The 22,633-nt window shown below is 35.9% G+C and overlaps 1 protein-coding gene across 5 annotated transcripts in view; it reads right to left on the minus strand.

The window, feature by feature from the left end:
• Window positions 1-7,067: 7,067 nt before the first annotated feature.
• NOX4 (NADPH oxidase 4) overlaps window positions 7,068-22,633 on the minus strand; it is a 148,605-nt gene continuing 133,039 nt past the window's right edge. For 2 of the 5 annotated variants that reach the window (XM_033121542.1, XM_033121541.1), the window contains exons 18-19: window positions 10,859-11,015; window positions 7,068-9,714 (exon numbers count right to left, since the gene is read on the minus strand). In XM_033121542.1, the coding sequence (XP_032977433.1) occupies window positions 9,670-9,714; window positions 10,859-11,015 (202 nt within the window). In that variant the 3' untranslated portion in view covers window positions 7,068-9,669. The remainder of the gene's footprint in view (window positions 9,715-10,858; window positions 11,016-22,633) is intronic. The other 3 variants (XM_033121545.1, XM_033121544.1, XM_033121543.1) reach the window with 2 other exon arrangements.

Consider the following 22,633-nt stretch of genomic DNA (forward strand, 5'->3'; position numbering starts at 1 on the left):
GAGAACATAAGTGTGTTAGACAAGCTTCATTCAGGCAGGAGTTATAGTGCTGTTGTTGGCTGTATGTCCAATGTTAATGATTCAACTATACATATTCAATAAGGTGCCTTTTTAAACAGAAACACACATAAACAAGGTTATGTACTGTTTGGTCGATAAAAGGATTGTGATCAGAGGCTCACGAGAACCTAATTGGGAGCAATGGCTGAGTATTCACTAGTTCAGTGTGTGTGGCATCTCTTATAGAACAAAACTACCAGGAAAAAAGCAAGACTCATCTGTACCCGGAGCATCACTTCTTATGTAAATAAACTCTAAATATAAGCCTACCATAAAGACATGTGGTTCTGTGTAGTACAATGTGTGTGAAGGGCAGCTATAGTGACCATGGCATAGAGGGGCTGTGGCTGGGCAGAGCCAGTGCCTGGATGAGTCCCCTAAGCCTTGAGACAAAGAGAAACTCTGAACCAAGATGGTAGGTTAATTCAAAGGCTGAATGGGAAACACACAGAAGCAGAACCTGGGTTACTACAAAGACCTAAACAAATAGGCTCTGCTAAGTGTAGCATAGGCCCTGGGGGTTTTCAGGTCTATAGCTGGGTTAGGAAACAACAGGGAAAAAAAACAACACAAAACCTGCCTGCGAGTCCTGATAAACGGTTCCAGGTTAAAGCTGTTTACTAGTCATAGTACAACTTCAGAGTACGGCTGTGGCTCCCAGGGCTCTGCTGCCTGCTGATCCAATTGGGATCATCCTTCCTGCCACTAACAGATAAGAGTTAAAGGGTGGGGGGACAACAGCTGCAAAAGACAAGGCTTAATGAAGCCTACACAGTTGTAACACATTACTAGACATATTGCTTCCACCTGTTTTGGAAGACAAAAATGTGTTTTCCCCCAGGTATCCATTAGAGATTCAAATAAATAATTAACCACTTCTCACCGCCACCAGAAAAGAAACCCAAGGCAGATACACAGCTCTTTTACAATCTTGAAATCTGAATTGGTTTACTAATCAAAACCTCTCAACAAAATATTTTGTCAGAATAAACCTGGAATTTAATTTCAGAAATCACCTTGTCAAAATGCATGTAAGGTGATTTTGAAATCTGTCACAATTCACAGTCACTCTGTGTCAAAAAGTGTTTTTCACACAATACCTTGGGTCTATAGAGGACATGCAAAACCAAGTTTTGGATGTTTGCTTACATCTGTTAGTTGATGACACATTTATCAGCAAGCTGCAAACAGGACCCCTGCAACACAAGCCACTAAAAAAGATTTCTTAGACATTTCATTACCTAATAAAAAGTCTGATGAGAAACTTTTACTGTCACACATTTTCTTATTTTTGAGTTGTGGCAAACATTCCTGACAGCAGGATAATCAATATGAATAAGGGAAGGCATTTTAGAGGAAGTTTTTAATCTTCAGATTGAAATTTGCATTAAAGTCTTGATTTGCTCACCCCAGAAAACATTTTTTCCCAAATATCTTTTGTGTTCTTTCCTCACTGGCTGCTGTTAATGAGTATTCTTACAACACTAATGCTATTAAAGCATGCACTCATGACCCCACTGTGACACAAAGCAAATAATGCACGTAGGGAATGCAAGCACATAACTGCTAATCTGGCCTTTTAAATGCATTTCAACTTGACCTACTGAAAAGCCAATTACAGAATGCGTGCCAGTTTGGCAAAAGAGAGGAGGCAAGATACCATTATCAGGAAAACAGATTGTTTGAATGTAAATCACTTGAAGGACTGCAATGTGGTAGAAATTGATTGAGGACGATGCAGGACCACATAGTGATACTTAAACCCTACAAACAAGTCATCACTTCTTAAAGCTCTACAAATTAGAGCACGGTGGCTCTGATTTGACCCAGGAATGACTTTTAGATCAGAGAAAACAATAAATAGTAATTTATTATAAAGAATGTAGATTTAGAAACACGGATAGTATAATGTCTTTTACTCGGACACAAATATCTTTTCATCCTGCTGGTGCAAGAAGGCTTTCCAGTTTTGTACACCTTACTAGGTATATCTTAGACCTGAAAGTGATCACAATCACGTATACTAAAGCATTTTTATTCACCTGTCTACTATCAAATTATAGGTTCACAGCCAACACAGAATCACAAAATGGAATGTATCTTAGAGAAAATTCTGGTCTGCATTTTTCTGATGGGGAAATCACACAGCTAGCTAGTTTTCAGATGGTATTGGAACACAGGTCTCTAAGACAGAGCATATGGCAAATTTCTCATATCCCACCTATGTACATGTCAGACAAAACTGTGAATTATTCTACAATTATTCTTTATTTTGTGTAATTCACAGATTTCAAAATGAAAGAGATGGTGACATATTGGAAAAAAATAAACAAAATCTTTTAAGCAGGAGTTAACATATGGGTGTAAATATATTTACAGTATACTCCATGTTTAGGTAAATTTGAAACCTTTAAGGATCAAGTATAAAAATTCAACATTTAGACTTCTTAATGAGCATATTACATTTTATTAATTATCTGTGCAGAAAAAATATGTATAATTTGAATTCTTAAAATTGTACAAATATTCAATGTTTTCATGGACAGTTATGAGACTTGAAAGTAATACTCGAGAAATCAAACCAAAATCCCAAATTCGGTGTATTAAATTTAGAGATTAGCATTCTATAATTCCGAATTATACATCCTGCTGAAATGAAAGTTACAAGAGTGTTGAGATGCTTGTAAGTTTTAAAGCTTTTCAAAGGAACATTTTTTAAGTATTATTTGTTTAATATCTTCACCTGTAAGACTAGTGTGATCATTTGGTCTTTCACTAGGATGAAACACCACTAAACCATTCTCAAAATCCTGGAGAAATTTCTTGATTTTTATTGCCAGTGGTGCACAATTAGTTTACTCTAAGAGGAATTTTAGGGGTATGTTTGTCCAACCTGTATTTGTCATTTTTAAACACCACGCCTGTTCCAAAACAATGAAGGTTTTCAACAAACATGCTGTAACTTTACAACAATATAATTACATATAAAAAGAAATGTGTTTTTTTCCAACTCTTTACAAGTATTGAATCTGTGTTAGTGCTTTCTCTCCAGCACTGTACACTCACACTTCCATTTAGCCAGACAAGAATTAAACGCGACACTTGGATTGCTGAGTGGCTCACATTTTGATGGGAAGGTTACACTTCTTCCAATTGCAAGCGTTTGAATGCTTATTATGAGAGCTGGAAAGCATCATCACACATTATTGCAGAATGTCTTTTTATTCAGGCAATTTTGCCTCCAATCCACTATAATCAGCATAATCTCTCTCCCTCCCTCCCTCTCTCTCTCTCTCTCTCTCCCCCTCTCTCTCTCACACACACACACATACATAATTTAAATATAAATATCTACAAAACAATGTGGGTTTGATGAACATACATAATGTAAAGTATCTTTGGCAGGAGTAAGAAAAAATAAAAAGATACATTTATTTTTTTTTTCATGTAGGAAAAATGTAGCTACAATGCAGTGCTATTTTCTTTTATAGAATAATTTTCTAGTTCTAAGATACAGGCCTTGGTGTAAACTCAGTAGGATGTTTCATAAACAGCTGTTTTTTACTCCATCAAATCTTAAATAATCAGGGTAAGTTATATCGCCTTCCAAACCACTCCTAGCTCAATTGTCATAGATCAATACAGCTAGCTATTTCTCGCCACATTGGGCCTGACCAAAATTAGTTGAGGAATTCAGAAGGTCATTATACTAGACATAACAGGCAACTTTGCTTATCTGAATCTCACAACAGATTAGTGGTGCTGATTTGCCTCTGAGTCTACTTGCCCAGAAGGCACAGTTAAATAGTCTTTCAGTTACAATGGACTGTGACTCATTTCACTTTCTCAGAACTGTGTTTTCTTTTTACTGTGTTTTCAAAATACCTACTAAAGAAGATTTGCTCAGGAAATTTCTATTTCTTCACCACTCTTTTTTCCTCCTCTCCCCCACATTCTCGCCCCATTACATCCATGTAAGTTAGGCAGGGGCCGATATCACTCCCATTTTTATGTATGTAGTCTAATACTTTTCAGGGGTAAATACTGCAAGTCTTCGAGTTTCTACCCCAAGATCATGTTCACTCCACACATTGGAGGTAGCTAGATAAATGATGACACTGGCACATGCTCAGGGGAGGACAGAACTGCTGCCAATAGTTCCTACTTTTTAAAGTGATTTCTACTTTTCCTAACTCGACATTTTAGTCAAATTTTATGGAAAAGAGAAGAAAGTAAAGAGAGTTTCCGGGTAGGCCATTTGGTAAGCTGATAAGTGTCACCTTTAAATAAAGATGTGATTACACCTGATGGGCACCCAGTTATGTGGATAAAGATGCCAAGCTGACTCAAGAGTTGTTATTTTCCTGAACTGGAGAGTCCCTGGGAGTCTGGAGAATAAGCTGTGCCGCTCGTCTAATCACAGACTGTGGAGTGCAACTCAGGTCATGGTCTAACATATGTGGGAGGTATTTTACATTCCTTTAAGGTTCAGCTGGAGAAGATTTAACTGCTTTCTCCCTAGCCAATGTGTTGGCTGCCATATATTTCTTAGCAGGCAAGCAAAGCTCCCATTTGATGCCTTGTGGAGATTTCTCATCACTAAAATGAAATATACAGTCATCCTAAATTGATAACGAGGCTTGAATGAATGTGCTGATATAAGTGAACAGATACACTGTTATGATACAACAAAGAGAATATCTGTTTCTCAGTGGCTGCATTTTTAAGGAGGCTTCATTCCCTGGGTGGAAGGATAAGAGCTGAAAAATAAGACCTTGCAATGACAGAATGTTAATGTGTGGCATGTGAATCAGTGGATGCCAGCTTCCCGTTCCTAAATGCTACAGATATCGGGGCATTTATGCAGGGCTGGTTCTCATCTGAAGGTTGAGGTTTTCTCTAGGTCAACTCGCAGCTCGTCAAAGCTCTAATTCTTAAAGATTATAATTCTGATCAAAGGAAAAGCTTCTGCTGTGATTCTAGTGGCAAAGAAAATGTGAAAGGATCCCTAAAAAAACCCCCAAACACCACATTATTTTACATTTTTCCAAAGCAGAGTAATAGCCAGTTTTGTTACACATTTGAGCATCTATTAAGTAGTTGCTCAAATGGAAAGAAAAGCATTATCATGTCCTGATGTGTTAAATAATTTTTCTTTCTGTACTTCCCTTTTTTTCCTCCTTGTTTTTCTCCTATGAGGTATTTCTTGCCCCCACAGAGTCTTAAACTGTAATATAACACTCTGCAATGTTTACTAGTGATTTTGTATAATGTAAAATAAATGAAAAAATCTATTTCTAGATTCTATAAACAAGAATATAAAAATTTAAGATAAGGGAAAATAAAAATTCTGTATATTCACTTTTAAAAAGTCACTGGTCTGTTGTAGCACAAAATACTTTAAATGATCCACATGGCCTTATTTTCCCTTCTCTCTTATGGACTCTTCTTTGCTAAATATCGGAAGTCTTCTGCTTGTTTTCTTAAGAAAATGTCATCTCTGACATCACTGCAAATCTGCCCTTTGAGACTACTACAGAATGGAATAAAGAAGTTGGGGTAATGGCAGGGAGATTTAGATAGAAGGAAACTGTGAGTTCTTATTGTCTGTGGTGGTTAAAGTAAATACAGATCTCATTCTGCTTGATTTCATTTATTCCCTATCTCACTCGATTACAAAAAGATGACTCTTTTTTGCCTGAACAAGAAGCATGTTATGGTCATGTGAGTAGAGAATAAAGTCATTTGTTTTAATAACAACATTTCCCTGTGTGGTTAGAAAGCTGGTGAAGTTATGAGTTTTGTCTATGAACCTAAATTTAAGATTATGTTAGCATTTCCTAGAAACTATACTATTACATACTTCTAATACAGAGTATTGGAGAACATAATTCCTTTAGCACAATTGGCATATTTTAAAACTGATATCTGAAAATAGATTCAAATAGGCAAAGTATAAAACACTGACAAATTTAGAGTCAGAAGATATATAGAGAAGAAAAGTGTGAATTTCTGCTCTGAATCTGGAATTAACACTCAGTACCTTATTTCCCCCTTAATACTAGAGTTTATAGGGAGATTCAAACTAACAGTTCCAGATGTGTCTTATTAGATGTATATTTCACGGGGAGGTGGAAAGAGCCCTTCAGTAACTGCAGAGATTCGGAAAGCTGAGCTCCCAGTTTGACTTTGCAACAAACTCAATGAACAACTTGAAGCAAATTACCATCTTCCTTTGGACCTCAGTTTCTTCAACTGTAAAATAACAGTACTCCCCATTTCAGTATTTTGTTTCTGTAATATAACTGGATATGAAACAGTCCTAGATAGCATAGAAAAACGGAACTGTTTATCACAAGCAGCCATTAAAAATGTGTCTCATGGGTTTAGGACAATCACTGTTCGGTTGAGATAACTTAAAAAAAAAACTTTGTTTTTACCTAAATTTGTTTCTCTCTGGTATAATGAACATTCTCCAGCACTAGCATTACCTGTAAATGACAATGACTGGTCCCTAGCAAGCCTCTTAATAATGCTTTATGATTTAAATCCATTACCTGCTGTGAATGCTCCAAGAAAACACTGATTTGGGGGGTTATAAATAATATAGGTACATGGATTAAATCAGTTCAGCCTATACTGTATCTACATTGCTTTTATTTCTTTGTTTTAAGTGCCTGTACTATCACAATCACCCAACTAGCATTTAAAGTCACTACATGACAAAACTATCAATCATTTCATTTTTAACTTGAATTAAAATCAAACAAAAATTAAGCCCCAAATTTATGTGTGAGTGTGTGTGTGTGTGTGTGTAGGGGGTGCATATTAATCCTTTTTTAAATTGTTATTTATATATAAAATCACAGTCTTACCTTGTGTAAAGCAGGGTACCCAAGAAGATTAAAAACAATGGAAGAGTCTATTGGAGTCTTTGTTTTGGGTTATACAAAGATAATTTTCTTTCCTTTGTCCACAGAGTTAATTTCTTAGTATAATCCTATAAAAATTATTTCTTCCACATAATCCAAGAAAAGAAAGGTATAATTAAAAATAAAAACTATGATGATGATCATTTGGTTCAGCAGTTCTTAAACAGCGTTCCTTGCTTTTGGAGATTGTTTATGAACCCCAAAGTTTGTCTGTAATATTATGCACATGTGTCATAATATTCTCTTTTAATCAGGTCCGCACAAAAAATACATTACCTACAAAAGATTAATTAACTACTGATCTAGTCCAAATGAGAAATCTAAATCCCAGAGTGAGGAGCAATTAGCCATAGTCAGGCCATTAGCCAGTGACACTGATAGCCCCCCAGAAGGCTGCTCATTCTCCTGTGCACTAACATAGATGATGATTCTGAAACTTGTATCATCCGGAGAAGAAACTCTGTCTGCTCTATTTGTTGCAAGGTAAAGTAAGCTAATAGAGATTTCAAGGATAGCATTTCAATTTTAACATTCACTGCCACTAAAATTACTGTTTTAAGAGCTGTGTGACAAGAATTAGCTAGAAAGAATCCCTCAAACAAAACAAAGCTCTCTTATACATGCCTTCTGAAACCCTAGTTTCATTCCTACCTACAGAAACAAAAATTACCTATGTTAACACCTAATGTTTGAACATCAACTGGAATTTAAAATACACAGAATAGCATCTGCTATCTAGAATAGCAGACCTACTTACTTGGAAAGATCACTCTTCTGTTGAAAAGTCTTCCACCTGTTTTACTGAAATTAAGTGTATTAATATAATCACTTAAATAAATTATGACCAATAAAGAGTCAGTATTGCACATCAAACCTGTACTAAACTAAGTTTCCTTTTACTAGTTCTTTCCGTTATATGTTCTCACAAAAATTCTTTTTAATTCAGATAGTGTTTCCAAGATGTACTGGTTATTAAATATGCCTTCAGAGATAAAGCTGCAGGAACATTGCACACTTCCCATATCTTTATCTGACTCACCTTCCTTTCACAGAGGGAGATTAAAGAATTCCAAAGAGAGGAATGAAATATCTCTAAGAAATACGTTTGTGAACATTCCATGGTAGATGGTTTAACATGCTTGATCGCTATTGGTGAATCAGAGCAAAAAAATGACAGTAGCATCTATCAAGTTATATCATGAAAAATCTTAACAAAGGCAAGACAAGTTATGCTGCTGATGTAAGCAATGTTCTGTATTTGATAGCAATTGATAGACGTCTATAAAACAAAATCACTAAACTATTAAAAAAAAAACAAACAAGCCTTAATTCTTAAGGTCGTAAAGTAGATTTTTCCTGGAGCCAAACATAATGGCCAGGGAGCGTGAACTGACAGGATCACACAGCGTAATCCCAACAGCGACTACACTCAATAATTCCCTACTGAGACCCAGAATATCAGAAGGTACAACAATAGTATTAATGATTCTGAACTTACATTTGAATAACTAAGGAAGTATTTATCTTGTATAGAAGGTAAAATACAGGTTTCCTGTGAGGGAGGTGACTACACTGTCCTGTTAGGAATGTGACTACAATGTCTCCAACATAAACCAATGTGTGACAAAAGTAGTCACTTGCTCAGTGACTACTGACAGACATGGTGCCCTTTGGTCTCCAAGTGCAAATTAAACAAAGGCCCTTAAGAGGCTAAAGAGTAAGATAAATTATGCTGGGGAAAAAAGTAAATCAAAATAATAGAGATCACAATGCTGAAAAGGGGAAAAAGTTATTAGTCTATATATCCCTTTATAATTTATAGTAATGATAGTTTCTTCCTTACTATGCAACAGCAATAGATTAAATAAGCTGAAGGTGAAAATGACTGATTAAATCACTGTGCCTAGTGCATGCCAAAAAAGGGAAGATTTCCCAAGACAGAAGGGAAAAAAAGAAAGAAATATATAAAAATAGATACTATATCAAAATCTGTACAAGGTTCACTTAGTACAAAGTCTACAGGTATCAAGTAGAGGTATTAGCATCAGTAGTGAGGAAGATTAGATATTGACACTAAGTACCCGTATCAAATCAGAGTGTTGTGCTATATCTTCAAACATCTAACATATTTGCCTAGAGCTTTTCTAAATCAAAGTTACTCTGTTTATACTCATGTAGAAAATGTAATCTGAGTTTCAATGAATTTTTAATTTTGTTCAATCTTGCATTTGTTCAACCAAAAACAATTTATAGAGGACCCAGGCTATCAGCCTCACAGTGAGCAAGGGCAGCTCCTCACTGGGGAGTTCTTGAATCAGCCATAAAAATCAAGAGTGTGAATCTAATCGTTTTCTTTTAATTCTAGCACTGAGAAGTGAATCATCACATCAAATATTCTTCAGGGCCTCTTTGGTTTCCAGATTAAATGTGTAATGTGACCTGTCATCTTGCCACATTCTCTGCATTTCCATTTTAAATAATCATAAATAAGAAAACCTTGCTACCCTTTGGCGTGACACAGCTGTTTGATTCAGCTGAATTTCAAAGTCTTAGCAATTGCACTCATTCCTTCTTTGGAGTCCTGGTTCATCTCAAAGGTTTTCAGCTGAAAGATTCTTTATTATATTCAAATCTTGTCCCATATGAGTTGCTTCGGTTACTCAGTTTATGAAGAGTCTTAGAAATTGAACTGGGTCCACAGCAAAAAACACCAACTGTTTTCCTGGGAAGAGAGAGGGAGGAAATAGAAAATCAGGTGGAAAATTTGGGAGAACAAGACAAGAAGTATGCTTGATGAGCCTGTGTAAAGTATTAACAACATTAATTTTTTGCTGCTTTGCATATTAACAATAATTGTCCAATTATTTCAAGATGTAAATGATCACCTGGAAGATATTTTATTTACCTCATGATTTTCAGTCTAGAATTTGAAGTAATTCAAACAACGCACATAGGAGCACACATTTGCTTACTATCAGGCAGAGAGTAAGCAGTCTGCCTTAGCCTTTTCATTACATGCCATTGGTGAAGACAGAAACTAAATGAAAAGCAGCCGTTGGTGGTTGTTCAGCCATAACGGAGCATGTCAATCTTCTCTTACATATATTTTATATACGTTTTTCCTAAAGATTTCATGGATTTTCATGGGCAGTGATGAATAGGAGCAGACAAAGGAAAGCTATTACCAATTTGAAAGGATAATTTTAAGTGACTAATTTATATCCACATTGAAGTAAAAAGTGTATTAATCTGGATGTTTCCTGTTATATTTATGCTCTGTAATAATTGTAACAAATGCCAAGCAGGTTTTATTATTTGCTAACATACAATTTTAGTAGATAAATTATACATATCCCTAACAACTAGACTGAATATATCCCAGAAAATGACTAATATTTCATATTGATCTTCCTCCACAGTTTGTTGAGTTTCTTGAATTATTCCCTGTATATCAAAGTGATTAACAATTCACATATCTTAGACAAATACAGTATGTCCTTACTGTCTGAGAATAATTGTTGCTGAAAAAAAAAGTGAATCCATTTAAATGGGTATCAAACATTTATAACAAATACTGAAAAATGACTTTATTAAAAGTTTTCACCTTGAAAAATAAGTCAAAGAAATATAAAACTAAAACTTTCATTGGCAGTCATGATGGAGTAATGGGAAGTAGATTTACCCTCTGCATTAAAAAACAAGGAAAAAAATGATGTATGAAACAAGTATTTTCTGATACTGGACACTAGGCAGAACAGGACAGTGATCCCTGAGAAAAGAGAAAAAATAAGGTGAGTCCAGCAACTGTCTCTGCTTGTTGCCTAAAAGTCAGCTAAAGACTGCAGCACAGAATTGGGGACACTCACGTGGAGATTCGTGATGTCTCTGAGTTGAGGAGACAATGGAATTCGTGGAGGCCCAAGTAACAAGAATTTGTGGAGGAGACATGGAAGGGGAGAGAGATTCACAAAAAGAAGCTCTGGAGATCTGGAGATGAATATCCTCAAGTCACTGATTGATTTACTCATGTGTGAGAGGAAAAAAAAAAAAGAAAAACGCACACATGAATCTCGGTCCAGAATTGCCAGGGAGCAGTAAGTCAAACAAAGTCCACAGTTTACACAAGGTTGTGAATGATCCATGTTCCCACGAACCAGAATGAAAAGATCTGTATATAATATGTGGTCAATAGGTAGTGTTCTAGAAAGTTATCATCTTATTTGCAAAAGGTAGAGTGGATGTTGGTAAAATCAGCCTTAGATGGAAGGCTGCTCTAGACCTATACTAAGAAAGCTTCACAACAAGTCTTGAAAAAAATGAAACTAAACCCAAGTAACAACATTTCCGGCCAGAAATGAATCTAACAATATTGAAAAGAGTAAATCAAAATTGGGCGCTTAATATCTAAACTTCAAAATCTACGGCATTGAATTAAAAATTACCAGAAATGTATAAAGCAAGAAATTATGAACTATAACTTACAAATAGGAGTGTTATGGGCTGAATTGAGTCCCCCATCCCGCCCCCATTCAGATGCTGAATATCTAACCCCCAGTAACTCAGAATGTAGCTGTATTTGGAGATAGGACCTTTATTGTGTGATTAAGTGAAAATGAGGCTGTTAGTGTGGACCCTATTCCAACCTAACTAGTGTCTTTATAAGAAGAGAAAATATGGATATATAAAGAAACACGAGATACACACACACACACACACACACACACACAAACACACACAAATACCATGTGAAGAGGCAAAAAGAGGACGATCATCTGTAAGCCAAAGGGGGTGGAGGGGGTTTCTCAGAGGAAATTAACCCTGCTGGCATCTTGATCTTAGACTTCTAGCCCCCAGAACTGTGAGAAACTAAATTTCTATTGTTTAATCCACTCAGTCTGTGGGATGTTATTACAGAAGTACTAGCAAACTAACATAAGGAGAAAGATCAGTCAATAGAAAAAGGCCCAGAATAACAGAAATGATAGAATTATCACACATGGTTATTGAAATGGTGATGAGAAATATGCTTCCTATGTTCAAAGGTAAGCATCAACAGGATGAGAAGAGAAATAGAAGATTTTTTTAAAGGCTTAAGTAGAAATTGTCAATTAGTTTAACATGTATATAACTATAGTCCCACCATGAGAGAAGAGAGAATGGAAAAAGAAAAAAACATTTAAGAAACAATTGTCTTTTTCCCCCAAATTTGACAAAACAAACACATAGATCCAAGAATCTAATGAACCCCAAGGAGAATACACACAAACCCATCAAAAGCGATTTATAGTAAAACTCTGAAAGCCGGTCACAAAGAGAAAAACAAAATTAGCCAGAGGTAGGGAAAGACACATTGCAAATAATAAGCAAAAGATGAAAGATGGACTTCTTGTCACAAATTATGTAAGTCAGAAGACAATAAAGTGATATCTTCAAAGTACTGAAAGATAAAAAACAAAAACGTCAACTAATCTATACCAAGCAAATTCTATATTAAACAAAAATAACTTTCAATAATGAAGACAGAATATAAAATTTTTCAAACAAAAGATGAGAAAATTCATTGCCAGCAAACGAGCACTACAAGGTGTGCTAAAGATAATTCTTCAAGTAGGAAAATAAAATCAGAGGGAAATACAAATCTACCCAAAAGGAATGAAGAGCACCAAAATGATGAATCTGTCAATGAATATAATGTATATTTTGTCTAACTTTTGATTTCTTTAAAATATAATTAATGTTTAAAACAAAAGCAATTAACAATACATTATGGAGTTTGTAGCATATGTGAAAGAAAGATGAGTAAAAACAACAGCCAAAGAGATGCATGGGGAATGAAAGTACATGAAGCGGTGTAACGTTATTTAAAATATACTGTGATGAGCTAATGATGTACACTGTAAACCTATTATAGAACAATGTGCCTCTGATTTCAGCTTCGTCAGAATACCTGAGGGACTTCAAGGCTACAAACAGCTGAGCTCCATTGCTAAAGCTTTTGGTTTAGCAGATCTTGGATAGAGCTCAATAATTTTTTTTTTCTAACAATTCCCAGGTGATGCTTCCCAGGAATACAATTTGGGAGACAATGCCTTAAAGAAATCACTAAAAGCAAGCAAATATAGAGGTTTGGATATTATGCCAATATAGGAGAAACAAATGGAATCATAAAAAATACTCAGTCCACAAAACGTATATAAAGGAGAGAAAAAAAAACAGAAAAGAAAGAACAAACGAAATAAATAGAAAGCAATAGTAAACTGCTGGACTTAAATCCAACCAAAGGGAATCAAAGAATACTCAATGGGGAAACGTTAGTCTCTTTAATAAATGGTGTTGGAAAACTAGATATGTGCAGGTAAAAGAATGAAACTGGGACGTCATAGGAATGACGGCAGCGAGGTGGTCTTCTTGAGTTCTCCTCTGGAACTTACAACAAATTGAACATATATAACCCATCAAAGGACTCTCTGCTCATCACACAGAACAGCTAAGAGACTCTAATGAGGATTACTTGAAGGTGGGCAAATTGGGCGAGCAGGGGAAGAGGGAAGGGAGGAGAGTGGAGACCGAGGCTACATCTGCAGCTGCGGAGGTGCAGGGGGTCCCAGGACAGAACAGAGACCACAAGAGCCAGGAGGTGGGCTCTTTCCCTGCGTCCCACAGCTGATTTCTCCTGCTGAGAGAGCAGCATATTCGGCATTTGAGGCAGTAACCTCAGCTGAGACCTCCAGCTGGGCCCTAGGTGGGACAAAGGATGTAAACACCACACCTGGGCCCCTCCCCACACTCTCCCAATCCAATCCCTGCCCTTCCAGAAACTCAAGCTGGTCCCTGAACTGAGGAGTAGTATCAGATTACAGAGGAGCCATTGCACTCAGGATTTGGGAAGACCCGGCTTGCAGCTCTGACCCAGGGAAGAGGCTGGGAAGAGTGTGGCACTGCTGGGCTGGGAGAGAGAGGACTCCTCCATTCCCAGCCCCCACCTTTTCTGGCTTGCCTGGGGCACGGCAGTTACAACTGGGGTGACACACCCAGGGGTCAGCAGCAAGCAGCAGATACAGCTCTGGGCTTTCAGCAGCTCAGAAATCTCCCGCCCTACAGACACACACACACACAAGAAGTGCCCTAAGACTCAGGAGAACTGGACACACGGCTGGTGGTGCTACTCTCAGTGTGCATATGTGCAGGCAAGAGCAGAAACTGCACTGACTTTGTAAAAACTACCATCCAGACCCCATAGCCCCCCTCATCTAAATCTGCAGTCCCAGGGTCACTCTGGGCACCAGGTGACCGGCTGTGCCTGCACAATACGCAGAGGACTCTTTGGTACAGCAGAGGACAACCTGGAGAATACTTGGTGGGCTTAAGCCAAGACCAGTGCTGCCTTTTTTGTTTTGTTTTGTTTTTGTATTTTTGATATTTTTGCCTGTGTTGAGTGTGGGTTATTTGTTGTTTTTACATGTGAGTGTATTTGGTTTTTTTCTTTGTTGTTGTTGTTGTTGTTGTTGTACTTGGTGATTTGCTTTGTTCTGAAATTGCCCTACACAAGGGCCCAGCCCAAAAGGCACAAGATTCAACACACCCAGAGGCCAACTCCAGAGCAAACCATAGTATTGCCCGATTTTACCTACAAGTGACCCACCCAGAGGGAATTCTCTACAGGCACAAGAGCCCATAGGGGCCAAGCCTCATTTGAGTGGTCAACCCTCACGCAGCAGATTATCCACTGTGGGCAGAGCCAAGTCTCACAACTAGTCAGCCTAGGAGTCAATCCCAACTACTGACAAGCCAAAAGCAATTAAAGATCAACTTTAACAGGACAATATACACAACACAAGAGTCACCCTTGGAGCACACGCACAGAAGAATGAGGAAGTGATGCAAGTCAAATATAAAGGTCACATACTATACAAGATAACTGCAAAAGCCAAGAACCCTAGGGGATCTATCTAATACATTGAAGCAAACACAGAGAGTCTGCCAGAATGGGGAAACAAAGAAACATGTCCCAAATAAAAGAACAGAGGAAACCTCCAGAATTGGAACCAAATGAAACAGAGGTAACCAATCCATCAGAGACAGAGTTCAGAACACTGATGATAAGAAGGTTTAAGGAGCTTAATGACGGCATAAAGAAGGATAGAAAAATCATAAAGAACAACCAGTTAGAACTAAATAATACAATAACTGAAATAAAGAACTCACTTGAAGGAATTACCAACAGGTTAAATGAAGCAGAGGATCGAATCAGCAACTTAGAAGACAAGTTAGCAGAGATCGCCCAAACAGAACAATAAAAAGAAAAAAGAATAAAAAGCAATGAAGATGGTTTAAGAGACCTCTGGGATAACATCAAGCGCAATAACATGTGAATCATAGGAATGCCAGAAGGTGAGTGGATGGAGCAAGGGATCAAGAATGTATTTGAAGAAATAATGTCAGAAAACTTCCCTAACCTGGTAAAGGAAACTGACATGCAAGACCAGGAAGTGCAGAGAGTTCCAACCAGGATAAAGCCAAACAGGCCCACACCAAGACACATTATAGTTACAATGGCAAAGGTTAAAGACAAAGAGAGAATCCTAAAAGCAGCAAGAGAAAGACAGCGGGTTACATACAAGGGAACTCCCATAAAACTATCAAATGACTTTTCTACAGAAACATTGAAGGCCAGGAGGGAGTGGCAGGAGATACTCAAAGTGATGGAAAACAAAGGCCTACAGCCTAGATTGCTTTATCCAGCAAGGCTGTCATTTAAATTTGAAGGAGAGATAAAGAGCTTTCCAGAAAAGAATAAGCTAAAGGAATTTATTACCACCAAGCCAGAATTGCAAGAAATATTAAAAAGGCTTCTGTAAACAGTAGAAAGATGACAACAATCTAACTACAAATAAAAAAAAAAAATGGCAGTAACTATGTACCTATCAATAATCACTTTAAATGTAAATGGGTTAAATGCTCCAATCAAAAGATATAGGGTGGCTGAGTGGGTAAGAAAGCAAGACCCTTGTATATGCTGTATATAAGAGACTCACCTCAGATCAAAAGACACACACAGGCTGAAAGTGAAGGGTTGGAGTAAGATATTTCATGCAAATGGAAATGAGAAAAAAGCTGGAGTTGCAATACTTATATCTGACAAAATAGACTTTAAAATGAAGAATATATTAAAAGACAAAGATGGGCACTATATAATAATAAAGGGATCAATCCGACAAGAGGACATAACCCTAGTAAACATCTATACACTCAACATAGGAGCACCTAAATATATACAACAGATATTGACTGACATAAAGACAGAGATCAACAGTAACACTGTCATAGTAGGGGACTTCAACACACCTCTGACAACAAGGGACAGGTCTTCCAGACAAAAATCAATATGGAAACAACAGCCTTAAATGACACATTGGACCAGTTGGATTTAATCAATATTTTCAGAGCATTTCACCCCAAAGCTGCAGAATACACATTCTTCTCAAGCTCACATGGAACATTTTCCAAGCTAGAACACACGTTAGGCCACAAAACAAGTCTTGATAAATTTAAGAAAACTGATATCATACCAATTGTCTTCTCTGACCACAGTGCTATGAAATTAGAAATCAACTACAGGAAAAAAAACTGGAAGACACACAAATTCATGGAGGCTGAATAACATGTCACTAAATAATGAATGGGTCAACCATGAGATCAAGGAAGAAATCAAAAGATTTCTCGAGACAAACGAAAATGAAAACACGATGACCCAAAATCTATGGGATACAGCAAAAGCAGTCCTAAGAGAGAAATTCATAGCACTGCTGGCCTACCTCAAGAAACAAGAAAAATCACTAATCAACTGTTTATCTTCACACTTAAGGGATCTGGAAAAAGAACAGCAAAATAAGCCCAAAGGGAGTACAAGGAAGGAGATAATAAAGATCAGAGCGGAAATAAATGAAATAGAAACCAGAAAAACAATACAAAAGATCAATGAATCCAAGAGTTGGTTCTTAGAGAAGATAAACAAAATTGACAAACCTTTAGCCAGACTCATTAAAAAAAAAGAGAGAGAGGACCCAAATTAATAAAATCAGAAATGAAAGAGAAGTGACAACAGACACCACAGAAATACAAAAAAAAATTAAGAAGTTACTGTGAGCAACTATATGCCAACAAATTAGACAACCTGGAAGAAATGGACAATTTTCTAGAAGTATACAACCTTCCAAGGCTCATTCAAGAAGAAATGGAAAACCTGAATAGACTGATTACCACCAGGGAAATTGAATCAGTAATCATCAAGCTCCCAACAAACAAAAGCTCTGGACCAGATGGCTTTACAGGTGAATTTTACAAAACATTCAAAAAAGAATTATCACCTATTCTCCTCAAGCTATTCCAAAAAATCCAGAAGGAGGGAAGGCTCCCAAACACTTTTTATGAGGCCACTATCACCCTGATCCCAAAATCAGACAAAGACACTACAAAAAAAGAAACCCACAGGCTGATATCTCTAATGAGCATAGATGCAAAAATCCTCAGCAAAATATTAGCAAACAGAATTCAGCAATATATTAAAAAGATCATACACCATGATCAAGTGGGATTCATCCCTGGTATGCAAGGGTGGTTCAACATCCACAAATCAATTAATGTGATACACCACATTAACAAAATGAAAAATAAAAATCATACGATCATATCAATAGATGAAGAAAAAGCATTTGACAAAATCGAGCAGCCATTTATGATAAAAACCCTTAAGAAAGTGGGAATAGAGGGATCGTATCTCAACATAATAAAGGCCATATATGATAAACCCACAGCTAACATCACATTCAATGGGGAAAAGCTAAAACCATGCCTTTTAAGATCAGGACAAGGCAAGGTTGCCCACTTTCTCCACTTCTATTCAACATAGTTCTTGGAAGTTCTAGCCATAGCAATCAGACAAGAAAAAGAAATAAAAGGCATCCAAATTGGTAAGGAGGAAGTAAAATTGTCATTATATGCAGATGACATAATATATGATATATAGAGAACCCTAAAGACTCCACCAGAAAACTATTAGAACTGATAAATTAATTTAGTAAAGTAGCAGGATACAAAATTAATATTCAGAAATCAGTTGCACTTGTATATACCAATAATAAAATATCAGAGGGAGAAATTAAGAAGACAATCCCATTTACATTGCTTCAAAGACTATAAAATACCTGGGAATAAATTTAACCTAAGAAGTATAAGATCTGTACTCAGAAAATTATAAGACATGACAAGAGAAATTAAAGAAGATACAAATAGATAGAAACACATACCATGTTCATGGATAGGAAGAATTAATATAGTTAAAATGTCCATACTGCCTAATGCAATATACAAATTCAACGCAATTCCTATCAAACTACCAAGGACATTTTTCACAGAAATAGAACATATAATCCTAAAATTTATATGGAACCATAAAAGACTCTGGATAGCCTCGGCAATCTTGAGAAATAAGAATAAAGTGGAAGGTATAACGATACCTGACATCAAATTATACTACAAGGCTACAGTAATCAAAACAGCATGGTACTGGCATAAAAACAGACACATAGATCAATGGGACAGAATAGAGAGTCCAGAAGTAAATCCATGCCTATATGGTCATTTAATCTACAACAATGGAAGCAAGAATTTATAGTGGGGTAAAGACAGTCTATTCAATAAATGGTGCTGGGAAACCTGGACAGATAAATGCAAAACAATGAAGCTGGACCACCTCCTTACACCATATATACAAGAATAAATTCAAAATGGATTAAAGACTTAAATGTAAGATCTGAAACCATAAAATTCCTAGAAGAAAATATAGGAAGAAACTTTACAGAAATTACCCGGAGTAAGATTTTTACTGATATATCCCCTCGGGCAAGGGAAGTAAGAGAAAAAATAAACATGTGGGATTACATCAAACTAAAATTTTTTTTACAGCAAAGGAAACCATCAATAAAACAAAAAGGGATCCTACTGAATGGGAGAAGATATTTGCCAATGATATATCTGATAAGCGGTTAACATCCCAAATTTATAAAAAACTCACTCAACCCAACTCCAAAAAAACAAACAACCCAATTAAAAAATGGGCAGAGGACATGAAGAGACATTTTTCTAAAAAGGACATACAGCTGGCAAACAACATGAAAAAATGCTCAACCTCACTAATCATTAGAGAAATGCAAATAAAAACCACAATGAGATACCACCTCACCCCAGTCAAAATGGCTATCATCGATAAATCAACAAACAACAAGTACTGTTGAGGATGTGGAGAAAAGGGAACCCTGGTGCACTATTGGTGGGATTGCAGATTGGTGCAGCCACTATGGAAATCAGTATGGAGTTATCTCAAAAATCTGAAAATGGAACTACTTTATGACCCAGCAGTTCCACTCCTAGGTATCTATCTGGAGAAATCCAAAATTCTAATTCAAAAAAATTTATGCACCCCTATGTTTGCTGCAGCACTATACACAATAGCCAAGACATGGAAACAACCAAAATGTCCATCAGTAGATGACTGGATTAAGAAACTGTGGTACATTTATACAATGGAGTATTATGCAGACATAAAGAAGAATGTAATATTGCCATTTGCAACAATATGGATGGACCTCGAGAACATTAAGTTAAGTGAAATAAGTCAGACAGAGAAAGAGAAATACCATATGATCTCACTTATATGTGGAATCAAAAGAAAAGAATAAATGAATGAGCTAATCAGAAACAGTCTCAGAAACATAGAGGAAATACTGAGCGTTGCTAGATGGGAGGGGGGTTGGGGATTAGAAAGGTGGAAGGCGAGGGGATTAGAAAGCACAGTCGGTAACCACAAGACTGCCACAGGGAAACGAAAGTCAATTTGGGGAATGGAATCAATAATGTTGTAAATATTTTGTAGGGTATCCAATGGACACTTGTCTCATTAGGGAGACCACCTCAGGGATGATGTAGATGCCTGATCACTGTACTGTACACTTGAAGCTGAAGTTGAACAATAATGAATGTCGACTATATTTTTATATATATATATATATATATATATATATATATATATATATATATATATATATATAGCGGAGTACAGCATTAGGAATAGAGACAGTGGAAATGTAATGGCTGTGTGCGATGTCAGAGGGGTAGTGGATGGGTCTTTCATAGGTAATTATAGTTATTTTTTCTAATTTTTCAGATTTTCTAAAGGCTTCTCAAATAAAACCATTATTTTTAAAGCATCCATATATCATTTCTTTTTTTTACGTTTTATTTTTCAATCAAATAATTGTTAAGTAGTTAATCTTTAGGAGATCTTTTTGTAATTTGAGGCATTGTCACTTTCACTTCCTTAATGAAATCCTAGAACATTTTTAAGATCTATAACTAATCATTATAATCACTTGCACTAAATTCACATTAGTTTGCTGCAATCTAACAATTATCTGGAGATTTATCTCCAAAAATTTTGTTGAGATGGGTAGAGATAGACTTAGATGTTAAGCAGAGAATGTTGTTTGGGGGCAGACAGAACTAGCTTCATATATGTTCGATATATTTGTGTATATTTTCCTATGATACCAATACTAGATTTCCATACAGATTTGTAAGTATGGGAATGTCATATGATGAGATTTTTTTCACTGCTTAGAGATTATTCATTTCTTGTATTACAGATCCAGAAGATTTGAATGATAAACCACAGACACTGGAGAAAATGTGAGAGACCAAACCTAAGTATTCTTAATTTGTACTGTTTTTAAAACACCACGAGGCAGCATAACGTACAGTCTCAGACATTTCTCCAAACCCCAGAGTAGTAATTTCCTGTTCCAAAGTCCACATAGTTAATCCTTTATTTCTCCCTTTGCATAATACATAAGTTCAACTAACTGATGATTGATACACATTTTATTATAAAATAATAGGAAACTGGATTTTGGTTAAGTGTAATAATAAATAATTGTCTGACAGGTTGTTAAATACTGAATGGCTTATAAAGTAAATGTACAATATATATTTTATGCTCTTGGAAAATTAGTTGTTGACACTTTCAGTATACTACAATTAACATTTTGCTGCAACATACATAGTGAATATTATGGTTTCTTGCAACACCTCACTGACCCCAAGAGGGCCAGGGCAAAATACGATTGTCACTTTTTTCTATTTGGGGAAATGCTCTGCTGTAAAGCACATTAAACTTTACAGTCAGAGGATATAGGTTCATGTCTGAATTCTGACTCATTAACCACAGCTTTAGACAAATCATTACCTTTTGGTATCATAACTTCTTCATTTATAAAATAATGATGAAAGCAAGGTGACTTCAAAACCTCCTTCACTTTCGTTAATCACGTAATACCTTCACATAATTCAAATTCTGAATTTAAAAAAGCCATGCAAGAAAGGAACCACTCTCATACACAAATGCAAAGTAAATTGAGTATAAAATTAATTCAGTCTTTTGGATTTGGTAGGACAGTATCTAAATGTGCACACCCTTTGATGCAGCAATTCCATTTCAAGGATCCTAACCTGCCGTAATATTCTTACAAGAGCCTGAGAAGATATGTGCAAAGATAATTACTATAGCACTGTTTGTAACAGTATAGAACTGGAGGCAACTTAAATATCCATAAGCAGGATAGTGATGGTCATGTTATCCATATTTTAGAATACTACTGAAGTAGAATTAGATGGAAATTATTCATGAACAATCTATAGTATATCAGAAAAAGATTATGTTGAAGAATTATATATTATAGATTCATTCAATTTTTGTTAAAAGCTAAATTTTATATTTTTATTACATATATTTTAAACATGTACATACATATATGTACATATGGTTATGTACTTATATAAATGTATATGACATATATGTATTCATAGTACATATACCGGTCGTGCCAAAATAATGTATACAAGTGGACACTTAGTTCAACGTTGCTCAAGCAGTAGTTCGACATAATCAAAAGTTTCTGGACACTGATGGTAACCACTATGAGCACCTCTTGTAATTGCAGAAGTCAAACGTGACTTGTATTCATCTTTTGTTATTGGTATACACTGAGTATTACAGATTTAACTTTAATAGTAACAGTTTTCCTTTCTTAAAATGTGTATACATTTTTTGGTACCCTCTGTATACTTATAAAAGTATATATGCATATATAAGTACATATGTATACGTATATGTACTTATATACTTTTATAGGTGTGTGTGTGTGTCTGTGTGTGTGTACATACCAAGAAGAGCTTAATCGAATTTAAATTTGTATTCTACAGTTTATTCAACTAATACTTATTGGTTTAATAAATAATCACTTTCTAAAAATTAAATTGTAGCCCAACATAGAGCATTAAAAATGATTTAATTTATATGCCTCTCTTCTCTATTCTTATCTCTATATTCTTTATGTAATTTATGTACAGGAAGTTAACTAAAATTTTACATATAAAATAAAGATTTCTATATAAATGGTACCTTTTTTTACAGTTAATGAACCCTTATGTTGTTGATCCATTGTTTTTCAAACTGTGCTACATAAAAGTCCTTTAAAGAATAATGTATTTTAGGAGCCTGCTGAGAGCAACACAAAGTGAAAGTGTTG

This window comes from Rhinolophus ferrumequinum, chromosome 11 (assembly GCF_004115265.2).
Source record: "Rhinolophus ferrumequinum isolate MPI-CBG mRhiFer1 chromosome 11, mRhiFer1_v1.p, whole genome shotgun sequence".
In the NCBI taxonomy this organism is placed as follows: Eukaryota; Metazoa; Chordata; class Mammalia; order Chiroptera; family Rhinolophidae; genus Rhinolophus; species Rhinolophus ferrumequinum.